At 37.3% G+C, this 26,384-nt stretch overlaps 1 protein-coding gene across 5 annotated transcripts; it reads left to right on the plus strand.

Annotated features, from left to right (window-relative positions):
• Positions 1 to 25,184, plus strand: LOC122631398 (homeotic protein empty spiracles-like). Of its 5 annotated transcripts, none has more exons than XM_043817048.1 (3): positions 1 to 2,167; positions 10,863 to 11,035; positions 23,037 to 25,184. In XM_043817048.1, the coding sequence occupies exons 1-3, from the start codon at positions 1,147 to 1,149 to the stop codon at positions 23,328 to 23,330; spliced, it is 1,488 nt and encodes a 495-aa protein (XP_043672983.1). In that variant the 5' UTR covers positions 1 to 1,146; the 3' UTR covers positions 23,331 to 25,184. The 5 variants fall into 5 exon arrangements, with proteins under 5 accessions (XP_043672983.1, XP_043672986.1, XP_043672985.1 ...); XM_043817051.1 differs by lacking the exon at positions 23,037 to 25,184 and adding an exon at positions 11,201 to 11,733; XM_043817050.1 differs by lacking the exon at positions 23,037 to 25,184 and adding an exon at positions 11,205 to 11,733.
• Positions 25,185 to 26,384: the final 1,200 nt, after the last annotated feature.

Genomic DNA, 26,384 nt, shown 5'->3' on the forward strand with positions numbered 1-26,384 from the left:
GAGACAGAGAGAGAGAGAGAAAGAGAAGGAGGCAGACGTATTAATTAAACGGCTCATTTTCATCGTAGGACAAAAACGCGAGTTTAACGCCCATCGTCGACTAAATGCGTTGCCCCACTCGTTGCAGCATCCACGTAGCGGGCGAGAAATCGAGGTAGCTTTAGTCCGAACATTCAGGAACAGACCAATCACGTTATAGTAGGGATACGCCTCAACATCGGCCTCGGTACCACGTAGAAACGCCCATTCGTGGTCGTTGCTCTCCCCCACTAAGTCTTGGAGTCAGGAACAAGTGAAAAAGTGGGGATACGCGTTAACTTGCTTCTCGTTCCCCCACCACCGAGCGGGAGCGCCTCGTTTAGCCTGTAATTTGCTCAAACACTAGCAAGCTCTCGTGCCAGAAGCATCATCCGTCAGAGAGCGCGTAGAGAAAGAAAGAGAGAAAGAGAGTAGTAACGACGGTTTACACGCGACTTTCAAACAAGTAAAATGTTGACGTCCTCGTCGAGACCTACCAAGTGATCGTTCTATTAATAATAAAAAACGCTCGACGAGGACAACGAGTCGGCGCGCTCGTGCGCGCCCCAATCGTGACAGTGTGTAGTGACAGACCTCGATCGTTTAGTGTGTCGTGGCGTGGTTAAACGATAAAGGAAGAAAAAACGAGAGAAAAAAGGAAGGAGGACGCGACTTTAGTGTGATTACGATTTCAGTGTGCGACGCGCAGTGTTCGGACGATGTGCTTCAGAGATGATTGGGAGATTTTGAAGGTGAGCCGTTAGGCCTCGAGGCAAGATTTGCCTAGGATTTTACAAAAGAGAGGATTCGCTCCGAGTTTCTTTCTCTCTCTCTTTCTCTCTCTCTCTCTCTCTCTCTCTCTCTCTCTCTCTCTCTCTACCTCTTACCCTTCCTCCCCTTCTTTCTCTTTCTCTCTATCTACCTTTTTATTTCTCTATCTTTCTATCTCTCAATTTCCATTTCGCGAGTGTTTACGAGTCTCGGACGAGGTTCGATCACGCGCGTTTCGAGTCGAAGGGATGCAGCGAACCTGATTCTGACGATTCATTTGGAGCGAGCAGGAGGTAGTTTTCGTTAGGTCGTTGCCAAAGTGGGGAATCCTTCGGTGAGGCGTACGATAATCGTACGATGATGCCGCTCGCGCCGACGCCAATCGTTCCGGTGCCCTCGAAGCCAAAGATCGGCTTCAGCATCGACTCGATCGTCGGTGGCGGAGGTGGTGGAGGTGGCGGTGGTGCCGGTACTGGCGGCGGTGCTGGCGTACAGGCTGGCCGAGTCATCGAGGATCGGATCACTGGGAAAGATCGTTTGGAGCCTCGAGTCGAGATCGAGCGAGATGACGGTAGTCCGATGGAGCTCGTCGAGGCTTCCTCATCACCAAAGTCACGTCGTATCGCGACGAGATCACCCGGTGCTCATTCCGAAGGTTCCGATCGACCTGTCTCTCGTAGTTCCTCCGTCGAGTCGTACACGAATAATCCGCGAAGGACACCGTCCCACGCGACCACCGGCAATAATAACAATCATCACCATCATCATCACCACCACCATCACGCGAATCATCACGGACATCACCATCATCATCATCATCATCATCTCGGTGGCAGCAATCAGTTGGATTTTGGTAAGAGTACCGTTCTCAGTCACAGCGGTGGCTCAACTCCGAACGACAGTCCGAGTCCACCTCATAGGATAGCCGGACACGGTGATTCACCTGTAGGATCTCATCCTCAACCACCTCCCGGTGTCGTGAGGCCAAGTCCAAACTACCTGGCACCACCGCCCGGTGCCGTTACGGCTGCAGCAGCCGTCGCAGCCGAACAGTTAAAGTCTCTTTATGGTATACCACCTGGACACGGACCGACGGCACCTCAGACCGGCCAGAACGAATATCATACGCAACAGCTCGCGCTAGCTGCTAACCTTGCTGCCGCTCAGCATTTCCAAGCGGCAAATCTCGCGGTTGCTCTTCAAGCGCATCATGGTGCCTCTCCACACGCACCACCTCATGGACCTTACCCGCACGGTGCCGCACCAGCTGGACCACATCCTCCGCCTCATACTCATCAACCAGCGAGAGACAGTTATCCTCTTTATCCGTGGCTACTCTCTAGGCATGGCAGGATCTTCCCTCACAGATTTGCAGCTGGTAAGTTTATCTTCTCTCTCATTATCTCGTTCCTAAATGAAATCAATGACGCTTCTTGATACACAATAACGATATATAAATATAATCGAGCAACGCTCCGAGCAATTACGTAAATGTTTCGTCACTTAGATTTTGTAACGTGCTATTTTCTCGTTAAGCTTCTTATCAGACTCTTATCGCTTTCACACTCTTCCTAGTTGCTATAAACAAAATGAGTAAACGAGCGGACGAATCAGTCATGTTATTTTTCTTAGTCAAGAATTCTTTTCATTTCTCATTGACATTTGATCCAACGATCTCTGACTTTTTTTTTCTTCTACCCCTTTAAGTAGCACCTTGTTGCGTATACATATATCGTGAGAATCCAATTTACGGTTATCGATGTTAGGTCGATGATAATGGCATCCTGCTTTCCGAACTCTTCTTACGAGGTCAGTTCTTTAATGAAAGGAACACGGAGATAAGCTAGAGAGTACGAAGGAAGAGAACGAGAGAGAGAGAGAGAGAGAGAGAGAGAGAGAGAGAGAGAGAGAAAGAGAGAGAGAGAGAGAGAGAGAAAGAGAGAGCGAAAGAGAGGGAGAGTGAGAGAGAAGAAAGAACGTCTCTGACAGGTAGAAAAGGCAATTACCATAAATTTACCGCGATCGGCGCTTATACGGAATGAGGCGTGCCACCCGGTAGAGGAATATATACCTACTTGAAGAGGACACGAAACTTGTTCCGTCGTAAAAAAATTGTTCGACGCCATCTTTGTCTTCGCGATCTCGCGTTCGTCCCGCGCCGCGCTACAAATGGTTTTTAATTCTTGGAATTGAAGGGCGACGGATCTAATTTCTTCGTCCTTTTAGATCGTGCAAGTATAGACTTTCAGGAAACAACGTAACGAGGAGGAGTAGATCGGTCGCCATTATTCTTTTATTTTTTTTATTTTCTGTATTTTTCTATTTGTTAATTTTATTTTATCTTATTTTTTTAATATGCATCGTGCGTTTTCTTTAGAAAAGAAGTTCGTTAATTTACAGGGGAAGTATATTTAGTTTAATAATATGGTTGTTGCGTATAACTGATGTCTTGAGAATTCATTGATCTTTCTTTTTTTTTATCGCCACCTCGAATAGACAAATTATAGTGGAGGTCGTTGTTAATTAGGGTTTCGAATTTCAGTGTGTTAAGATGTTATGTTGTCAATGATAGTCGTACAATTTTTTTTTTTTCGATATTGCCATAAAGAATGTTATCGAGAAGGTATTCCTAAATTGCAGTGTTAATTTGATTAAATGTTTTGAAAAAAACGTTCGTCGATGTGTTCACGTCTAATTTCAAGATAAGATTCCAATAAACCCAGCGGATCTTTGAGAAATTGTTGAAAGACCTAATAAAAAATAATCTCATATTTAAAATTGTATCGAATAGAAAAATTATACGTGAATCTTTGTTCATATAATTAATACAGATTATTATCTATAATAATAATCATAATATCATTCTGAATAATTTGCTTTAAATCTTTCAACTTGAACGGCACTATTTTCGAATGGATTCAGACGGTGACATAAATTTATTCCATCCGCATAATGGGGGTAGCTACAACATGACACTCGAATCCTTGTTGAAGTTCTATGAATATAGTAAACCTAAAAAGGGAAAGCGAGTTAAAAAAAAAAAAAATAACAAAAACTACGCGACACCATCGATGTTCGATCGACGACACCGAAAAAGTCGTCTGGTGGAGTACAATGCCGAGTTAATCGGTATTATTAAAGCGTCATTTTATCCCCGTGACACTCTCACCGCAGGGTGTCTACGTTCGACAATAGGAGCCAGCTCGTGGTCCTTCCTTTCCTTCTTTTTTTACGGTAGTTCCCCGTAGTTGATTTTGCGTTTGTTCGGGTTCTCCGTTATATAGTTGAGTTTCTTTTCTTCGTCTATTGTATAGAATCTCCTCCTCTTTTCTCTGTATTGCTCCCTTACGAGGATTATTGTTTATTTTTTTGTCTTACACAGCTCTTCGAATTCTTTAAAATCGTAACTATATTTTTTCTTTTTTTCTTTATTTTTTCTTTTCTTTCTTTTTTAACTCTGTCTGAACCGAATTTTTATTAAGATTTTTAATCATTTTTCGTTAGACGATAGGAGGAACGAATCAGATAGCTTTCATCCTCACTTCGCTTCGTGAGATCGAGTTAGTTTCTTCGATAAAACTCTCCAACGAAATTGCCAGTGGCGATCAACATCGCTGAGTTTAGTGAACTTGTCACGTCGCCGGTATGGGAGTGGATTTCTCTCGTGGCGAAGACTCGAGAGCAAGAAAACCGCGGACTCTGTGTTCTCACAGGTGTCTAGGGAACGTTCGATCACAGCAAAAATACGTCCCTCGGCGTTCCGGAATTGTTTTTCCAAAGACGTTTACAAGCGAGATGCATTCCGCACTCTACTATGTTCCGTATCTCTTTCTTTTCGATTCGATTACCTTGGCAGCCATTTGTGTCCTCGCTTAAATATAGAAATAAATCTTCAATCTTTCGTACTTAATGAAAATCTCGAAAATTAAAACAAAATTGTTTTACTCACGTGTTTAAACAGACAATACAATATGATAAAGAATCGTTATAACTCTGTCGTATAATATAATATTATGGAAATTGAAAGCTCTTTTATTAGGTAATTTACATTAGGTTATTGTAAATTATTGGACAAGATTGAATAAAGAGATAATAAATGTTTATATTATTCAATATACCGAATTCGAAGAAATTGAATCGTGTAGATATATATGTACTTTCTTTCTATCTCTCTCTCTCTATTTCTCTATCTCGCTCTCTCACTTTTCTTACGTTTGATGTCGAGTTAACAACGTAATGTTTGTCCGCATGCATTCTTGAGAGAGTAAACATAACATATATATATATATATATATATATATATATATATATATATTCGAATGACGGTACGATCGAGTGAATTTATTTGCTTGGTCGTACAATGTTGCGAAAGGTCGCTGGCTACTCGTCTTGATTATCGTTGTCGTTCTTGTCGCATAACTTAAGCTTGTCATTCTAAAACGTTTTTGCAATGATATCCGCGTACTGTTACTATCTTCGAAGCGTACTCATTATTGTCGTTTTGTTTATGATTCGTTCGAGATAACGTTCAGACGTGCCGAGAGATTGGCTTTTGTTGTGACGAGAAAAAGAGAAAGAAAGAGAGCGAGAGAGAGAGAGAGAGAGAGAGACTGAACGTTCTCGAGACGTATTGTCATATCTATAAATCGATCGAGAATAGCCGATGAATTGAGCCAGTAATACTTTATTTATTCTTATCTACATATCTTTACAATTATGATAATGATTTATTCTTTCGTTTTATTTTGATGCTAATTAAGTGTACACGTAACTCGTTCTGATCGAAAGAGTGCAACGATATCCAATCGAAGTTTCTGAAGTTTATCTAGAAATGATGAAAGATTGGTCGTGCGTCAATAATTAGTCATATGGTCGAAGAAAGATAGCTGTCCTTCGAGATTATCACGATTCACTGTGTGAACAAAACTTTTGGAAATTTCTTTTCTTTATTAAACAGATAAGTGTCCGTGTATAACGAAAGAAATATCAACGAGCTTGTAATTAAATTTTAATCGTTCATTACCGGCTCTTATCATAGTCAAGCGAGCACGAGTAAATGTAAGTTGGAAAGTAACCAACCGGTTTGGATAATTGAACGCGGCGAATTGTTAATGCATCGACGTCGTAGCCTTTATTATTCTTCAGCTCTTCGAGATAAATGTCCGTACGAGTTTATTAGAATACTCTAATAAGAACGAATTAATTCGCAAGGAAAAATTAATTATCGCGCCGATCGTAGTAACCGATAATCGGCCTGGAACGATTAATCATAGCTCTCTCGTTGACTTTAACGTGGTACCAACCAGCGGAACCGTCGCGTCGTCGCCACGTTCGTTCATAGCGATTTTCCGCTATAGAAGAAAACGGGGCGGGGTGTGGACATCTTTGTGTGTGTGCGCGCGTGTGTAAAATACCGTTATATATGCAACGAATGTTTCTCTTATCGCTTGCAATGCGTGCATCGTTTTCTTATTCATATCCTTGTCAACGTAAAATTTGTCATGTTAATGAACAAACCCTCTATGTACATATATATAGATGCATACATAGTTGCTTACATACGTACAGACATATACGAAAGTTATTCGAATCCAAAGCAAAGTTCGATCGGAAGAACGTCCAACAAACTTTGAAATTTTTCACGGAAATGAATTCGAATGATTTGACGTTTGAAATCATTAGATATACGTTAACGTACCAACCCCTATTATATCGTTCGTTTTCTACGATCACCGACGTCGCACGCTTGGCAACAATTAAAAACACATTAGGTCCGCAGAACAGGCAATGTATAGGTTTCTTCCTTTTTCCATGCTAAAGAAATCGCTGGTAGAATGCGAGAGGCGCGAGGCGCAGGAGCCAAGGATGCCGAGAGTGAAGAGAGATAGATAGATAGAGAGAGGGAGAGGGAGAGAGAGAGAGAGAGAAAGAGAGAGAGCAGGAGAAGGAGGAGGAGGAGGAGGAGGAGGAGGAGGGTAGGAGAGGAGTATAATTTGATACGTTTACCATTTAGTCTTATTTTTGAGTAATTTCGAGTCGCTCAGGGCGTCTCAGCTGCGATGCCGCAACGCAAGCTCGATGTAATTATAGCCTTGGAAACTTTTTTCCTTTCTCTCTTTCTCTCCTTCTGATTTTCTCTTCCTTTACTTCTCTCTCTCTCTCTTCTTCTTCTTCTTCTTCTTCTTCTTCTTCTTCTCTCCTTCGTCTTTTCTTACGTCGAACGGGATGAACGAGCCCTAGGCAATGTCTAGGAGATCAGCATAGAGAAACGAGTGAGACAAGAAGAGAAAGAAAAAGAGAAAGAGAGAGAGAGAGAGAGAGAGAGAGAGAGAGAGAGAGAGATTCAACGGTCGATATCGCTTCAATCTTTCGCGAGAAGATCGAGAGAATCATGTTGCATCCCTTCTTTCACCCATCTTGATCCTTCTTCATCTACGAACCATTCCAACAATCTGAAAGAATTCTCTATCTCTCTCTTTTTTTTTTATTTCATATATTATTTTTATATTATTTTTATATATTATTTTTATAGTGTTTTTTCTTTTGAGATTTCGTACTTTAACGATTGATATATTTAATATTTAATTTAATATCATTTGATATATTTAATGTAATAAGTATATTTCAGAAAACTGAGAAGTATAGTTCAGTTCTTCGTTTATATGGATTGATTCAACTGTGTCGATACGAGTAACATCGAATTAAAGTTTTCTGAATATTCAAATGATAACCCGAGTCGTTGATCGATTAATCGTGAATGTTCTTGTGACGTTTCTATAACGTTGTCTCTTGCGAACAGTTTGCAACTTTGTAACTCGTACTTTTGTACGATCGTTTTTTAATTGTCAGCGTCTCATTAGTCGTATAATTGCGATTGTTTCGTGACATTTATCATCAGCATGGCAGATGTCTTGCATTGAGAATCGTATTTGCGTGCAATTAACGGCAAGTCTGCTGCATCTAATATACATTATCTGTCGGATCCAGCACGTGCAGTAAGCGATTTTCGAATAGAGATGTCTATTTTATCGTCGACAGGAATTTTTTATTTCTTTACTATAGGCACGATTTCATGTTAAATTGTAATTTTACGTGAATATAATTCAAACGAATCTTTTCAGAATTATAAGAGATGTAGGATGAATATATACATAAACAATTTCTAATATATATATTTATGTATGTATGTATGTATGTATGTATGTATGATTGTATTACATTTATTTGTACATTTATATATATCTGATATTTATTTAAATATATGTATATATATGTCCACAAGTGAATAATGAATAATTAAAATTTTACAAAAGTCACAACTACTTAAGTTAAAATATATATATATATATATATATATATATATATATATAAAATATATATATCTTGTTTTACAACTTTGTCATTTCGAGCAAATGATTTACTCGCAAACTGTATGTACGTAAGTACAACTTCTCCGTAGAATTTTCTCCGGTAAAAGGTGATACGGCTCGATTACGTTATGCCAAGTTGGTTACATTACTATCGGTTAGCACGTCGAATGCCTGCGCGTCTACATTGTGCTTGCATAATATGAATTAGCATGTCATCGTGCATCGATCGATCGTACGTATCTTTGAACGCGTTAATAGCGTGCTTTGGTAGATATTGTTTCCGTTAAGGTAGACTAAGTAAATCAGAAATGTCCCTGTTTAATAAAAAGATACGAAGAGAACGAGGTTGATGAAACTAGTAAGATACTTTTGTACAGAAGTAAGATATGTATATAAGTATATATGTTCCGATAGATATCTATTGAAAATATTCTATATTCTATATTTAGTAATGATTATATTACATTCTCGGTTAAAATAGATTATTATTAAAAAGTCTTGTATTTTACTTGGGAAAGATAAATGGAAGCAACATGATTAATACTCATTTGATAGCGAAGAGGCAAACTGAATGTATATAAGTATTGTACTTACATAGTCTTACGGTCGCGTCTAGACCAGTTTGATTGGCGATACGTGAATTAAAAATACAGATGCCATGTCCGGAGCGTTCTTCATGCTTACTAGGGCAAATAGTTTGTATAATGAATGTCTACGATCAGAATAACGACTGTTCCGTACACGTAAATGATCGATTAGTCCGTATGAAGCGATCAAGTCGAGAGCAACAAATAATATATATTAAGTGTTGTTTGAACAAGGGGTGTTTTCTAAGTGTCGAATAGTAGGAGAATTATCTGAGCGTTTCTTTCACAAATCACGAATGTCTCGAATGTCAATTGAGCAAGGAAAGGATATATAATACAGGTACTTGGATAATCTTATATAAATCTTATCAACGAAGTTTCATAGGATCGATATCCGATAAAGATGAATATGTAAAAGTCCCTAACAATTTGAATATTCCTAGATATATTTATTGGAATAATCGAAATAGTAGTTAAGTATTTCCATAGAAAACAATTTTACGAATAATATCAATCGAAATATAAATCAGTAGACCAAGTACGTAATTAGAACGTTCAAAGATAACGAATAGCAAACGGAAGAAGGACTTGGATCTTGGAGAACATCATCGAACGAATATTTCTCGTAAAACTTCTTCGATAGGATATGCATATATGGTTTTCGATCGATCTAAGGGTGGACGGTCTGGTCTCACATTTTATGTACCTATACATTTAGAGCCGCATGTCGAGTATATACCTAGCTACGGGTCGAAGCAACGAGAGAAGGTGTAGCGATTTATCGTGCAGCTTTTCCGGTAAAGTATCTCGGGCTACTTCCGGCAGACGTGGGTATCGGACGATCGACATGGCTCTTTCGAGGTGGAATACTCAATTACCTGAGCGAGTTCCTAGTAGGTACTCCTCTATACTATTATAGGTATACTAACTATATGAGTTAGGTTGTATTATGTAGCTACTTACATACGTAGGATTATGCGTGGCCAAGCACGCTCGCGTTTCGTGACTTACGTCGAGGTGACGAGAGAAAGATGAGGAAGGAAAGTGGGGGTAGCTACTACTAACGAGAATAGAATCGATGATGACAACGATTACTAATTAATTAATCAATCTTTGTTTCTCTTTCTCTTTCTTAAAAAATCAGCTGAGTATATTTATTACCTGGTGACATTTACTTTTAATTATCCAGATGATTGATAAATAATAACATTTAGATTCGTTTCAAAAAGTTTCTCAAATTCATTAGTTTGTAACTCTTCTGTAGACTGTATAATAATATCACTAACATAAGTAGTTATTGCTGTTACCAGGCGTAGTCCAATGTTAATTAAGAATGTAAATTATCTACTGAACAACCCTCCTATCGTGCACGTGTCTGCGGCACTGGCTATATCTTTTCTTACGTATTATCGCGATATAATTATAGTCTCTTTTGTATAGCGTTAATTAATCACTCTGTGATCATTATTTTTGGCGGTAACCAACGCAGATAGATAAAGATCGTAGAACGAGAAAGTTTATAAAAATTACATTTTTCCAAAAATATTTTTATTAAATGTTGTGACTTATGGAAACGTTAGATCGATTTATCGATTGTTTTTTTCTTCTTTTTCTTTATCAGATACTCCTTATACGAGCTCTAATCAATTTTCATTCACATATATAATAGTCACACGTGTTATTTTTTTTTTTATCTATTTACTTAATCTGCATTGTAAATCGTTGAATTATAAAATTCAAGATCGTCTGAAAATCTTTATTTCATTCACATTTAAGATTCATTAATATCGTAACATTGCGTATTTGCATATTTTTCTTATTTTTTATTCGAGTTATCAGTCTGAGTTATCAGTCACTGTAAGAATAATAGATACATATTTGTGTTTTTCACGGAGGTGTATAATTATAGACTAAGTTTCATTCGTAATACGTTCTTTTTTGCGTCTATTGTATTTTAGTGCATTGATTAATTAAATAACTGACGCACATGATCGTTCATTTTTATTATTATTATTATTATCTTTCTCATTATTATTCTTACATTTTCCTGGTTCGATTTGTTAGAGAAAACAAATCATTGTTGATACAAAGATAACGATCTTTTTATCTTCATTAGGTCCCGACATACCTGGCTTCCTTCTGCAACCCTTCAGGAAACCGAAAAGAATAAGGACTGCGTTTAGTCCGAGTCAACTGTTAAAGCTGGAACACGCCTTCGAGAAAAATCATTATGTTGTCGGGGCGGAAAGGAAGCAGCTAGCGCAGGCGCTATCGTTAACTGAAACACAGGTAAGGAAGAGAAAATTGATTGATATGAGATAAGACAAAGTTCGAGAAATGTTTTTCGAACGTTTATCTCTAGTAACGATCGTATTCGATTGATGATCGATCATCGTTATTATTGTAATCAAATACTTCATTGAGTTCGAACTAATTATGGCATATTTTTGAAAGGAAGAATAACAAAATTGATCGTTAGAGATGTTTCATTCGACGATTTAAAGTAGGAGAAAGCGGAAAAAGAAAGAGAAGAGATATCGAGTTCGCTTAACAAGGCCAATGGATGTGCAAATTCGCGAAGAGTTGAATGGTGGTAGTGTTCGAGGGGAGAACGAACGGATCGTCCAAAGAAAACACGTTGTGGAGAGTCGTCGAAAGGGCGCGAGAGTCATGCTTTACGTATTCTATGGGCGTAACGCTCCCCCGAAACAAGGGGTGGGGAGTCTTATAAAGAAAGAGATAGATATAAAGGAGACAAAGAACGAGAGGGAGAAAGAGAAAAGTAGGAGGGGGTTCGAAGGGGAAGGAGAAAGGTGGCGAGATAGTGAATTAAGCCGGGGAGCGCTCAGCGTCGACGCCATTTTGGAAGGAACTCGTACGCATCGTGGAAACAAGCTCTCTCTGTCTGTCTGTCTCTCTCTCTCCTTCTCTCTCTCTCTCTCTCTCTCTTTCTCTCTTTCTAACTCTCGTTTTACTAACTGAAATTTTGTTTTTGTAGTAAAACTATTAATAAAAGTATTCACTATTTTTATTTCAATGGAATTTTTTTTTTATGTTTCTAGAATTAATGCAATGGATATAATCGTACGATAATGACGATTTAATGTCGCAGATAGATACTTGTAGGAATACAGAAAAATATAGGAAAAAACATAAGAGTATTTACTCGGTATTTTCTAATGAATTTAAGTAAAAAAAGAGAGTACATAACACGGGTGACAAACAAGTCGTGCACATTTATATAATGTAGTTTCAATGTTGTTCTCGAATTTGTTGAATATTCAAGGGAAATGAACGAATGAACTTTGCCTCGTATAATTTTTTTCACAATTAACAATTAATCAATTCGATCTAATTAGGTAGGGCTAGGGAAAGAATATTTTTTTCGATCAGGGATTCAAACAGATTGTTAATTCGAGTGAAGTCGTACGATCACGTTCCTCTTATCTGTAAAGAACTCTTGCGAGAGAAGAAACGAGACTCGATGTAGTTCGCATACGGCAAAAGCGCCTACGTGATCGCGATTCGGCGAGTTGATTCGCGGTCATAATGTATTCCCAGGTAATTGCTGGGCTAATCGTACGTAATTAGCGCTCTAATGAGGAGCACCGGGTCGCGTGTAACGCGCGTCTTTCTTATGAATCTTAACTAGGGTGAAACGTTCCGTTTCTCTGCGTGTTCGAAGAGGGCTCTGTAAGAGCCTCCGGATATAATGTGACTGCTAATTGCGTGCCGCTCCAAGTACGTAGTATATATGTACGTACGTACGTTCCTGATTGCCTTCCGGATCGAAGAAGACAACGTTGCTGTTGGCCGTCGTTTCTTTCACGTAAATTCGCTCGTAAAGTATCGCGCTACCCTTGGCTACTACTTCTTGACTACCGAGAGAGCTCTAGCAAACAAAGGAATTCATGATTATCCTTCGAGAGAATTTCTACATCGTATGTAACGTTTCTTTATTGATATTTACGGTCTTCCATCTCGATTAGCTTCCGAAGTAGGTATTAGATAGATAGATAGATAGATAGATAGATAGATAGATATATAGATAAATAGATAGGTATGTCCGTGTTATGTCGTAATACGTGACGAGATAATATATTGTAATGGATGATAATACGAGAGAGTGTGAAGGTGATTTGTAATTATAATAAGAAACGGGAAAGTCAATGATCGAGACAGTTAGATAATCCGATTAATAGCGATCTTCGATCTTACAAGGTGTGGTTTCAGATTTTAAAGGATACTACGGTAGGTACTATATAAGTACGAAGAAATGTGAAAGCTGTCGTTGGATGGAGAGTCTTGTTTAAAAAAGTATACGGTTTTACGATAGGTATCATACAGCGACGGAAGCTGTAACGACAAGTCCAGTTCGAATTATCAAATCGGAGGGAGAAAAAAAAGAGCAACTTGGGGAAAGAAAAAATAAGATATAACGATGGTAAAACTATGAGCTACGAGGATTTATAGGTAATTTAATGCGGGATATCGGGAATATTACAGGAATAATGACGTTAATTATATGCGAGCCGATCGATAGAGTTAATTCTAATGATTTATCAGTCTCGAATAGGGCAACGAGTCATTACGGTTGTCGGTGTTCCGCCACTTATAGAGTAATACGCTCTCGCGAGGAAACTTGCGGTCTTATTTACGTACGCGGAATATAAATTATTAATGGACCTCTCCATTAAGCCGAATAATTTAGCTGACCAAACGCACGGCTTACGATCTAATCACTCGCTCCTCTCTCTCTCTCTCTCTCTCTCTCTCTCTCTCTTTCTCTTTTTCTCTCTCTTTTTGTCTCTTTTTCATTTTCTTTCTCTCGTACGAGATCGCAGGCTATATGCTAAAACATGAAAGTTCAATATATTTTACGATATTCCTTCGTCGAGCCAAAAAATGTTTCGTTTAAATACCCGTTCGTACATTTATTTATTAATGTATTTTTCCTTTCCTTTTTTTTTTTTTTACCTTCACCATTTTCCTCCATAATACGATAACTTTAATTTTATGACAATTAAGAAACATAATGGTTTCCGAGCGCGGGAGTAAAATCGAATGTAATAAAATGCGAGGAAACAATTTCTAAAAGCCGCTCATTTCTTGCTAGCGATCTTCCGAAGATCGTTCTCGGTTACTTCGCTTCTTATCTTTTTTTTGTATTTTTTTTCTACTGCTTTTGTTCTTTGATTTTTTTTTGTTCTTTTTCAAAAACTTTACAAATTTATTCCGGATATATGAATTTATTTAGTAAATTGGCAACGCCGCAACAGTCATCGGATGACCGACGAGCCTTACTCGCGAATGCTTTATTTTTAGTCCAGCGACGTCACGGCTCATTATGCATAGAGAATCCGTACGCGGCCTGCATAATATGCAAACTTCTTTCCATTACCGTCCACGGCAACGTAATACGCACGGAGAAAAAGTCTAGCGCGATTGGCCGAGAATAAAATAGTGCCATGTCGGGAGAGCTACGATATCGCCTCTCTTTTTCTTTCTCTCTCTCTTTCTCTTTCTTTCTTTCTTCCTTCCTTTCTTTTTCTCTCACGGAAGAGTCGATGGAAATCGTGTACTTCGGAGAAGAGAACGGTACCGAGCGTACCAATCACTCGAGCGTTGTCGTTACGAACGGAAGTTTACTTTGAGAAAAAGAAAAAAAAAAAAAACGAGAAAAAAGTAATTTTTATTTCTTAATTTTTTTTCTCTTTTTTTCCTTCGTTGTTTTTTTTTTTTTTGGTACTCTTCTTTACGGATCCATTAAAGAATTTTCTTTTTCTCTGTCTTTTTTTGCGACAAGTACATAATATTTTCTCTAGCAATGTATTAAAACCTTTCTTTCCTTCGGTACTAATCGCAAGCAATTTTCTCGGACATCGAGTAAAACGATCGTTCGATCGTAAGGAAGATCGTTTGCAAACGCAACGATCGTAATGAGAGGAGAACGAACGGGAGAGTTTTCTTATCGCACAGTGGTAAGTATTAAAGTGAAATTAAATTCGCGATATCCCGAGGAAGGTTATCACCTGTATTTCTCTCTCGCGTGTGCTTAAGAGTCTCGTTTGTGGAAGCGAACAATGGTACATTAAAATCGGATAATTTAAAATCCCATTAAAGTCTTACTCCTCACACCGTCGATCTTTCGTCGCGCAAACACGAATAGCGTTTTCGCTTTACGCTTAGCTACAAGTTCCTCGTTAATATCGTATTATTGTAACGTTCATCGTCCTTATCGTCTTTCACGAACGAGACTACGCATATTTATGAATCGAGATTAACCGGGATCTCTCTACTCAAAAGATTTCCCATATACCTACACGACTTTCTCTTCTTTTAGGTAATTTTACGAGTTCGCGCTTACACCGAGCAATTGTTGGAACCTTCGTGATACGTTTTCAACCTTTCTTAATAATTATTCACGATCATGTTTTTTTTAGATATATATATATATATTTTGTTGACGAATGACGACAGAGGACATTACATCATTCCGACAGCATCACTTTTAACAAAATCGAAGATCTCTCTTCCTGTCCTCTTTCTTTGTTCCTTTTTTTTCTTAGGGGAAAAAATTTTACAAAATGATGACGTCCTATGCGAACAGTTTTGGTCACTCGAATTCAATTCTTTAAAATTGATTATGAAAATGATATTCAAACAATTAACATTTCGACTAATCTTCTCAGAATTTGATTCTCTGAAAATCATAGGAGCTAGAAGTATCTAGATATTTACACTTATATATATTTCGTTAGGAAAGAACTAGTATGTCAGTAGTTCGGTTAAGTTTATTTCTAGATATATCAACGAAACATGATACTGTCCTGTCGATCGTCATGAAAAGTAGATAGAAACGTGTATGTGTGAAAGAGAGTGAGAGAGTAGCAGAGAAAGAAGGAAAGAGAGAGAGAGAGAGAGAGAAAACGCGAAAAGCGTCATTTTATCGAAGCGTGTCGTTTTAGGACCAGCCACCCCAACGTGTACGCACGCTGTCGGCGATTGAAAAATAATATCGTTGAGTTTATTTAGCCGGGAGGGTTGACGGGGTAGGAAAGAGGGTTGAAGCTCAACGACTACGACGACGATGGCTCAACTACGCACACGGAGGATTAAAAAATAATGTTTCGAGCGTGATCGTCGAAACCGAAGGGGAGATTATTGGACCGCCTCGAATCTACGCGATTGGTCGCCACTGTCCAGCTGCGGATTTTATTCGACGGGGTTTGGCTCGGCTGTGCGTGCCGAAAGAGACATCGATCGAAAAAATATCTCTTCTCGTTTGTTTATTCGTCGGTATTTCGTTTAACGCATGCCGCGATCGTCCTTCTTTCAACGTTTCAATCGATACAACGAAAGCAAAAGAGAAAGAGGGAGAGAAAGAAAGTTCAAAATTACTTAAAATAGTGATTGGAGGTTAATCTTTTCATAATTAGTTTCAATGTTTTCGAAGAATCATTAATCGTTAATCGGAAAAGTTCATTAATGATTTTGATAGAAATTAGTAATAAGTATGTATATTGAAACTTATCGAGATTATTTTCTTCCGGTTATTTTTATTCTCAATTTTTTAATCGTCATTTTTTCAGATGCATACTTTTTACTCTGTTAGTGTAACGATTGGTTCAACTTTCTGTTCGTATATTTTATATAACAACTTATATGATAATTACATTCGGTATAATAATTCAAAAAAGTTTTTCTTTGAAATATTTAGCTGTGTTTATTCTAATGTTTTCGAGGTAAATTTTGAAAAAAAATATAACTAAATAACTTTACGATTGGTAGATATTTGAAATGTAGATATTTCTCGTATAGTAAGTAGATCAATTTGTCTGTTATAGAAAGAATGTCAAATGTCATGCTTGCCAATTAAGTTACCTTCTAGTAATAGATTTTATAAGAACGTTGATTTATCAATCGAAATATATAAAGTTTTGGTAATACGATGATGAAACAACTTTTCAAAGTGATCTTACAGAGATAATGTAATTACGAAATTTATATATATACATATACATACGTTCATTTCGACTTTTTAAAAGAAGGAAAGAAGGCTAACGATGGAAACAAATTAAAAGTCAAATATTTTAACGTCGAATAACGAGAAGAAAAATTATCGCGTAAAAGGTATTGGAATTCGTCTCAAATAAACTCGAATAAATATATAGATACATATATATATATATATATATATATATATATATATATATCTACATAAGTACAGAACAACTAACATATATTTATTATTATTATTAACATATATTTATTACATGACATCGGAGTACGTGAACGTTGCTGGCGCAATATTAATTTCCATTAACGAATATCCAATTTCTCGTGGCAATAAAAGGAGAGGACTCATCAGGAGAATATATCTTAGCTCGTATGTAAATACATAGATATGTAACTATGTAATTAAGCAACGAAAGGTTTTCTAGCAGTGGTGATTTTGCTTTTGATCGTTTCGAATCGCGAAATCGGGCATTACAGATTCTCTTGTATTAAATTATCCGTTGAAACTCTAGGATTTAAGAAGATAAACGTCGAGTCGTGCAAAAGTTAAATACCCATTTTATGCGTATGGCCGGAGGTGTCCGTTCTTATTACAGAAACGAGCGAGTACGATGATAGCAGCCGTATAAGTTCTCGACGAGATTGGATGATTATATTCTCGTCGTTAATATCATGTTGAAAAAATATTTTGTGCTTTTCTGGTTTACCTAAAACGATACTGTTACGTTATCGATCGAAAAATATAAATAAATTAACTTTGTCCGGAGTAAATAAATGTATATATTTATATAATATATATGAATTTTTTTTTTACGTAAGCGTCTATTTAAATTTACTTAAATATAGAACATATAATTACAAATTCTGAAAAATACACATATACATATTTAATAGACACGTATAAAGTTTAATATAAAAAATATGATAATGAATTTTCCTGTATCTTATATTTACAAAAAGTTATGCGAAAGATAGCGGATGAACATATTGATTTATGCAAAATTGTTCTGACAGTGAACGCGTTAAATAACGTAAGCGATTAGTATTGAAATATTTTCACGAACAAAAGAGAATGATAACGAGTAAGAGAGAGAAACAGAGAGAAATGCAATGCAAAGTCCGTCTCTCGTTATCCATTCGCGTTAACCTTGAAAATGTTTGCAACGCGTTTCTGATCAGCGGACGTGCTCGTCGTGTCGCGTAATTAGAATATCAATTAATAATCCGGATTAATTGAGCTCTTCATTATCCATGCATACCAAAGTGATATCCTGAAGCACGAGCACGCTTTCATTATTCTCGCTTACGCGTGCCATTTCGAAATAGAAAAAAGAGTGACGGAAATGGAAAAGGATATAGGCTTGAAACGATTAAGGATAACTCAGAAATCAAGATAACTTTGTTCGTATCTGTTCAAGTTTTGGATTTTATTCGAAAAATTTTCTAATTTCTTCTTTAATTTGTTGAAATATAACATAAAAATTTAGAGACTTTATTTAGGAAAATCAGAAGTTTTTATAAATATAATATGTAAGTATATACATTTGTTTGTTAATCGCGAAATACTTTAATGTATTTTAATATTCTATATACTATTACTGTAATTATTATATTACATTTATTATATTATATTACATTAATTATATGTGTATATGTATATATATATAAATTTATCTTGATCTCATTATTAGTTATTATAGAAATATTATAGGTATAAATATATGTATAAGTATTACGTGTGGTATCATTTATAATACTTATAGTATAACTACTTACGTATTAGTTTGAATGACTCTATAAAAAGAGCATATAAATGAGGAAATTTTTTGTTAAATCTATTTACATCATTTATCTCTCTCTTTCTTACACTTGATCGATGCATATCAACAAATACAATTATTAAATATACAAATAAGAAATTAAAAAAAATTTCTAAACAATCTTTTTAACAAATTACAATTTAAGAAACTGTACTTTTTTAACAGGTACCATGTTTCTCTTATTTTTTGAGCCTAATCCTATTTATAATCTCGAGTAACACATAAATAAGATCAACTAACAATTAGAGAGTTACAAAAAGGGTTACGAACAAAACGTAACTATTTTCTTTCGCCGATAATTAATACCGACCAATATCCATGTAAAAGGACAATGATCACACGAAAGGATACTCTCTCGAAAGCGTAACTCTAACATCGATACAACGGAATTCAGGAAGATTCATCGAAGATCGTCGGTACTAGGGTGTACCATTTTCCAAGAGATCAGTGAAAAGATCGTTCGAGCGGCGTGGCATCTTAAAGAGGGTATCATTCATCGATACGGAACCAATTACAGGCAATACCATCTCCGTCGATCGGCCAAGATCGAAATTAAAGTCGGTTGAAGGAAAAAGACAGAGAAATAAGAGATGAAAAAAGGAAGAAATAAAAAGTAAAAAAGAAAGAAGTAGAAGAGGACGAAGACGAAGACGAAGGCAAAGAAGAAGAAGAAGAAGAAGAAGAAGAAGAAAAGTCTTAGTCCTGCGCATGTGGAGGTTGCAGAGGAGGCTGAAAGGACGTCGGCTATCTATCTGGGCTCGCAAGATTGCGAGTTGGAAGCGCTCACGCGCACTGTGTGTCTGTCGATCGTTCGGACGAGATAACGAGTACGTAGCTACGTTACATAGAGAAAGAGAGAGAGAGAGAGAGAGAGAGAGAAAAAGAGAGAGGGAGAGAAAGAGAGACCAGGCAAGTTAACCGGCGTTACCTCGGACTTTTAGTTGAACAGGGTAACAGCCGGGCTTAAGCACCAAGAGAGCTTACCTACCTTCCTCGGTGAGTTTGCGCGGAGCCACGTAATTGAGGCTGTTTCTGGAACGCGCCTAAGTGACAGGTGAACACCTTATATGCGAGTCACATCGCCAGTGACAGTCGTACGCGCCTTTCTAAAAACATATATATACACATACACCGACAGACAGACAAACGTAGTACGAACTCTTCTTCTTCTTCTTCTTCTTTTTCTTCTTTTAATAGTCCCTTCGTCTTCTTCTTCTTCTTTTTCTTCTTCTTCTTCTTCTTCTTCTTATTCTTTTTTAACTTCTTCTTATTCTTCTACTACATTGTTGCATTTTAGTTGCGCACAGGTGCGTGCAGATAGATCTTTTTCTTTTCCCTTTTCTTTTCCTTCAGCATAATTTCTTGTTATTCGTATTTTGAATCTGTTTAGAGTGTGTTTATTTAACAGGAAGGATATTTTTTATACGGATGTTTCTTTCGTGTTTAGTCGAGTTTTTAGGGATGTTTTATATAGGAGTCATTTGATTATCAGTCAAGTTTCTTTTTTAAGTAGTCCCTTTTTAAAAAATTCTTATTTCGATAGAAAATCAATCGAAACGAATTAGTGACAATTACATCGATCGAAATATTATATTTTGTTCGTATTAAAATAATATAAATGGAATACAAATATCGGGGTTAGGTCACGTTGTTCGTTTTCAAAGAAAGACTTTTAAAGATCCTTACGATTACTTTTTCCAAGTCACTTTATATTCCTGATAGATGGTATTAGAGTAGTTAGAACGTTGTTAAAATTGATGGAATCTGAGGAAGTCGATGGAAAGAAGTAGGTATAAAGAGAGGATCAGGAAGGGATGAGAGGGTTGGGGTTGAAACTAAGCGTAAATCCGAAATCCAATGGGGTGGGGTGAGTACTTTAGGAAGTTAGGGGAAGAACGGGTGGAGAGAGGGGAGTGAAGTTGTCTACATTCTGGGAGATGGTCCGGGACTTTGTGGAAGGGGATGCTCGTAGTATTCGCGTGCGTGAGAGATCTACCAATCGGATCGCAGTTCCACGTTCGTTGCCGTGGTAACCAACGGAGAAAGAGCAAATGAGAGAGATAGAAAGAGAGAGAAAGAGGGAAGGAACGTGCGATAGGGGTAACTCGATTAAGCTTGGAACGACGCTTCCAAAGGGAATGGCTACGAGAAGGAAAGAGGAAGCTTGAGTGAGAGAGAGAGAGAGAGAGAGAGAGAGAGAGAGAGAGAGAGAAGGAAAACTACATCGTGCTTGCTAGAAGGGGTTGCTCTCTATTTGCCCTCTTAATCACCCGTTAAGTGCCACGACCCCAAAGAGTCTCCCTACGGGCATAAAACTTGTGATTCGGTGAGTGCTGCTTTCGGACATTGCTGAATCGTCCGACCTTAACGATTCTCCGATTTCACAATTTTAACGAATTTTATTTGAAACTTATGTGACATCGGAGACACAGTAAAAGTCGCAATTATTTCATTGCACTTTGATACATCGAATATCTTTGTTTTTGTTGGACGATCGTAGAGTTTTCTTTTTTTTCTTTGACGAATAGAATCGTAATGTAACATTTACTGGTAAACAAGATCGAAAATATTTTGTAAACAGTTAGATTCTACGAGACAGATTTCCGTTCATATACCATTCTGATTTTGATCCTAAATGCTGAGTCTAATCTGGGTCTCGTCAAAACTACGTTGCGTTAGACGTGGGACGAGATCCGGTCGACCATTCACTCTGTCTCCCGTTTTCTTTCTCTCTCTCTCTCTCTCTCTCTCTCTCTCTTTCGTTATTCTTTTTCTCCTCTTGGAACTCGAGTACAATGTCGATTTTCCAGCTTGATAACTTCAAAATGGCACTCTATCTGCAGCCCTTTCTCTCGCCATGAAATACGACGATGGTGCAGTCAATTCAAGGACAATAGTGTCCTCTGCCTTTCTCGTTCCATAAAGGGAGCATGTGTACGAAAGTTATCCCTTCTTTTACTTTTTTTTTACTCTCTCTCTCGTTCTCTTTCTCTCTCTCTATCCCTATGCCTCTCTAGTTCGACGATCGAAGGGGTTTCGTGTCAGCAAAGCACACGAGCTATTGTAACCGGATAACTGCGTTTAGGGGTGGCTGTTTGATACATCGACTCGTCCCTACTAAGAGGAATAGGGGTTGGTTCCATAACTAGTTGCCACTTAATTTGCCAAACCACGGGGCTACGATCCCGAGGGTGGAAGTTTCATGTCTCCTTTTCAAGCGGATTGGTCCAATGAGCTTGATCGTCTGTATCGTTGACTGAACCGACTATCCGTCGGTGTAACGACGGTCGAATGATAGGGTAGCTAGGGTGTAAAGGGATATGCTGGAAATTTACACACGGAATTGCGTCCGAGTGAATTCATGAAAATTAGGGTATAGTATATGTTAGGTTGTTTTAGTATGGGGTCGACAAATTTAGAGGGCGTTTAATATTAGAAAACTGAAAGGAAATATTCCCCTCTGCCATTTTCTTTTCGTCGAACGGATTCTTAGTTTCTTCAAAAACTAATTAAGGAGTTAGAATTAAGAAATAAGCAATTAATTAACGAGTTCGTGGAGTGAAAAAATGAAGGGATGAGGGTGGTCATTTGTTTATACAGGAAAATGTCATAAACAAATTATATATTTGCGTTTTTATTCATTTTAATTAGAAACATTTAATATTTGAAGAGATACCTGCCAATTCTTACATTAGGATATCTATGATTTAAAACTGACTTTATTCAGTCATTTAACTCGTACGGTAGATATTTATTTTTTTTTTAACTCCTTCAATAGTTTCTCCTCTACAATAACTGTTATTCCTCGTTAGATTTTGGATCGATCTAAACAAGACTAATTTTTTAGCAAAGTAGTGTGAAAGATAAAGAAAAAAGAACAAGTTAGATATCTGTATATAAGTTTGTACAAACTAATCTTGCTATTCGTATCGAATACAAATTATTGAACATTAAAAATGTATATGTAAATAAAATATGAATGAACTAACTGATAATATCGTTCGGTAAAAATAACGAGTTAAGTCATTCTAAATAGAGAGATATCTGTATATTTTAAAACTGATAATTAATAATTGATGAGAAAAGTTTTAATGAATCTACAGAGAAGTAATATGAAGCGATTGTATATAACGTAGAAAGAAGTAATTTCTTAACACCTAATGATTAAAATGATTTCACTTGAAACTTAATTAAGTTTATTCATCCTAGGATATTTTTTGAAGCCTATGATAACTCGATGAACGTTTATCACCAAACAAAATTTTAACACTTTTTGTTTTCTTCATATATTCTTTTGTAATCAGCTTGTAAATTAATTAATAAAACAACAAATATAGGGTATATAGTCGCTTGGAAAAAAACTTTGATTCTTTTTAACAAATTACTATTAGAAGAGATGATTTCAACTGAAGAAAATTAATTGAATAAAATCATTATCCTCTTGGTTTCAGGTGAAGGTATGGTTCCAAAATCGACGAACGAAACATAAGAGAATGCAGCAAGAGGAGGAAGCAAAGGCGCAACAGCAATCGGGCGGTGGTGGGGGTGGAGGTGGTGGTGGTGGTGGTGGTGGTGGTGGTGGTGGTGGTGGTGGTGGTAATGCAAATAGCAATGGTAATAATAAAAACACCCATCACGTGAGCAAATGGCAACAAGAGACGGGTGATTATCATCACGAAGATGAAGAGGAAGAGGAGCAGATCGATCCCGAGGCTGAAGAGTGTTCGAGCGATTCTGAAGCGTAGCTAGACGTTCTCTGCCTGGACTAAGTTTCCAGGAGTACTATGTTCTACTAGAAAATACGACGTATTTGAACGTCCTCGAGGAATTTCCTTGAGAACGAATTCTTCATGAAGAAGAATATGGCTGTTCGTTCGTCTTATTAAAGAATGATAACGGGTCAAAGATTATCATGATAACTTGACGAATCGATTAATCGAATTTGAGGATCTTTGTTAAGAAGAAGAAGTAGAAAAAGAAGAAGAAGAAGAAGAAGTAGAAGAAGAAGAAAAAGAAGAAGAAGTAAAAGAAGATTGGATGTTTACGGTCGTACTATGTAGAGGATTAGAAAGACACGCGACTTCTCGCGAGATGGAAGAAAACGAGAAACGCTAGAAGAGAAGAGGGTTGAAATCGGGCCGGGTCGGAAGTCGACTAATGGAGGTATTGTTCGCGATGGCCGCCGAGGTTAAATGGAGATACTTCCGTCGCCGGAAGAAACGGACTGGACGAACGCTCGAGGGAATCACAAGAGATCGAACATCTTTTGTCCGTTGAGAAATCTCTCTAAGGGCTGCTGCGGAGTAATCGTGAAGATCGAGATCGATTTTCTCGTGATCGTTCATCCTATTTTTCGATTCAGTCGTACTCTTTCCTTTTTTTTTATTTTTTTTCCTTTTTTCTTTTTTTTGTCTCAAGAACATTTTCTTTCAAACACGTTAGACTGAGGATTCAGAAGTAGGAAATAAAGAGAACTTCCGTAAGTTAAAAATTTTCTAATATACGGATTATATTTTCATAATGATCATGTTAATGTCATGATGATTAAATTTCTTCGATCATCAGCAGCCCACAGTCGTCTTGCCATAATTAATGCGCCATAAAGACGAGACGAGACGAGACGGGACGAGACAAGACGAGACGAGACGTCGCAAGTGTGTGTAAATAGAAAGGTGTAAAAGACGATTTTTCGATAACGATCGATCTCGTCCGATCGATCGAAATTACGTGTATATAGACGAATACAAGAACGATAAAGCTAGTGCCAAACGTCGTAATACTTAAGAAGAGAGAAAGAGAGAGAGAGGGAGAAAAAGAGAGAGAGAGAGAGAGAGAGAGAGAGAGAGAGAGAGAGAGAGAGAGAGAAAGAGAGACACAGTGTAAACTAAAAAACAAAAAAAACACACACACAAGACGTATTCAAAAAGTCGTATCTTAGGTCGTTGTTCTACGAACGAGCAGTATTCCTTTCGTCAATCGATGTATCGAAAATATACCGGCGATTTAAATTATTATGGACGATACTTATAAAACTATATTTTGCATCACGACTCTCGGCTAAAGTTTTTCGTTAAGTTGGATTGTTTTAGTTAAAATTAATGAAGAATTTTGTAGCGCGAAGATTAGCGAACTCGTTCCAGTTTTCTATTCTAAATAATATAAAAAAAGAAAAAGAGAGAGAGAGAGAGAGAGAGAGAGAGAGAGAGAGAGAAAGATTAGAAGTTCTGATCTCAATGAAAATTCGAATGTAAATAGTCGAAATATTCTTTCAAACGCAGATTCGTTCTTTTCGTCCTTTTAATAAGACACAAAGAAAAAAGAAATAAAGAAAAGTAGAAAAAAGAGAGATATAAACGAATCTTTTGCTTTTCGTCGAAAAAAAAAAAGGAAAAAACAAAAAGTAAAGAATAATTCGCTTTTCGCCGAAGGTCGTGTAGTAAAATATGTCCCATACTAAATGTAAATAATCTTGTAAATAAGAAATTGTGATTTTATTTGTCGTACGAAGACATAGAATTGTACGATCGTCCCGAAGATTCAGTTCGTGCTTTAACGATATAGCGAAATAAATTATATCGACGCAATCAACGATAACGATATATTGTCGTTTTATTTCTCCCGAGTAAGATAAGAATGAAATTTCTATTTATAACGTATCTACGTATATTCGTTGCTATTCGTATCTTAGGATGACGTAAAACTTTTGAAAATCGTGCCAATGCGATTGATCGCCCGATAAATCTAACAGAGTTACGATACGTTCTCTCGATTTATTAAGAATATCGATGAGAAAGTTAAAATGGTAGTAGAACGGAATTGTAATATATACCGTTGAAACAATGCCGGTCGATCCACGGCGATAGAAGAGAATCGACTTTAAGTAATTGGGCCTCTCCGTGGCTTCGTTCGAACGGTTTATTCATCGAAAGATCGATAAATCGTCTCTCTCGACGTAAAACATCTTGCTCTCGACGCGATCGCGATTACGATCTTTCTCTCTACCCCCGTCTTCGTCCCCATCCCCCTCGTTCTCTCCCTCGATCACCTCCAACCCCCGACTCCTTGTGGAGCAATTTCGCGATGATGAAAACGGTGCTTTTAAACTCATGATATTAATGCAATGATCATCCTTGATTACCGCTTTATAACTATGCAACGTGTCCGACAAATTGCCAACGCGAAAATGATCGTGTATGCCCTCTCCTTTTCGGAAGTTCTTTCTACGCGAAGATAAGAAACGATTCTTCCACGTAATCGCTTTATAATCGCCGCTTCCAAAATGAATAATTATGGCACATGGAAGTTCTCCACCGTAATTAAGCGTTCGTGTGCATATAACGGGGTTGCGTACCTATATATGCATGCGTGCTTGGAATCGAGAGGATGTAAATATTATTCTTTCAAAAGATTTTCAAGGAAAGGATGTGATTTTTATCGGGGTTTAATTTCAGACAAAGGAAAGGAAAGAAAAAAAAAAGAGATGGAAGGAGAGAGAGAGAGAGAGAGAGAGAGAGAGAGAGAGAGAGAGAGAGAGAATCGTAAGTTCCCAATTTTTCTCAACATTGTAAGATCATTATTTCGAGTAGATATCCTGTCTATAATACGTCACATATCTGGGCATTTACATAAAGAAACTCGCGTAACGAGTCGACAGTGAAATCGTTTCGTTCGAAGTTAAAAGGTTTGTCGAGGATGTAGAGAAAGGGAGACGAAGAGAGATAGAGAGAGAGAGAGAGAGAGAGAGAGAAAGAGAAAAGAGAAAAAAGAGAAAAAAAAGACAGAGAGAGAGAGAGAGAGAG

This window comes from Vespula pensylvanica, chromosome 8, assembly GCF_014466175.1.
Source record: "Vespula pensylvanica isolate Volc-1 chromosome 8, ASM1446617v1, whole genome shotgun sequence".
Lineage (NCBI taxonomy): Eukaryota > Metazoa > Arthropoda > Insecta > Hymenoptera > Vespidae > Vespula > Vespula pensylvanica.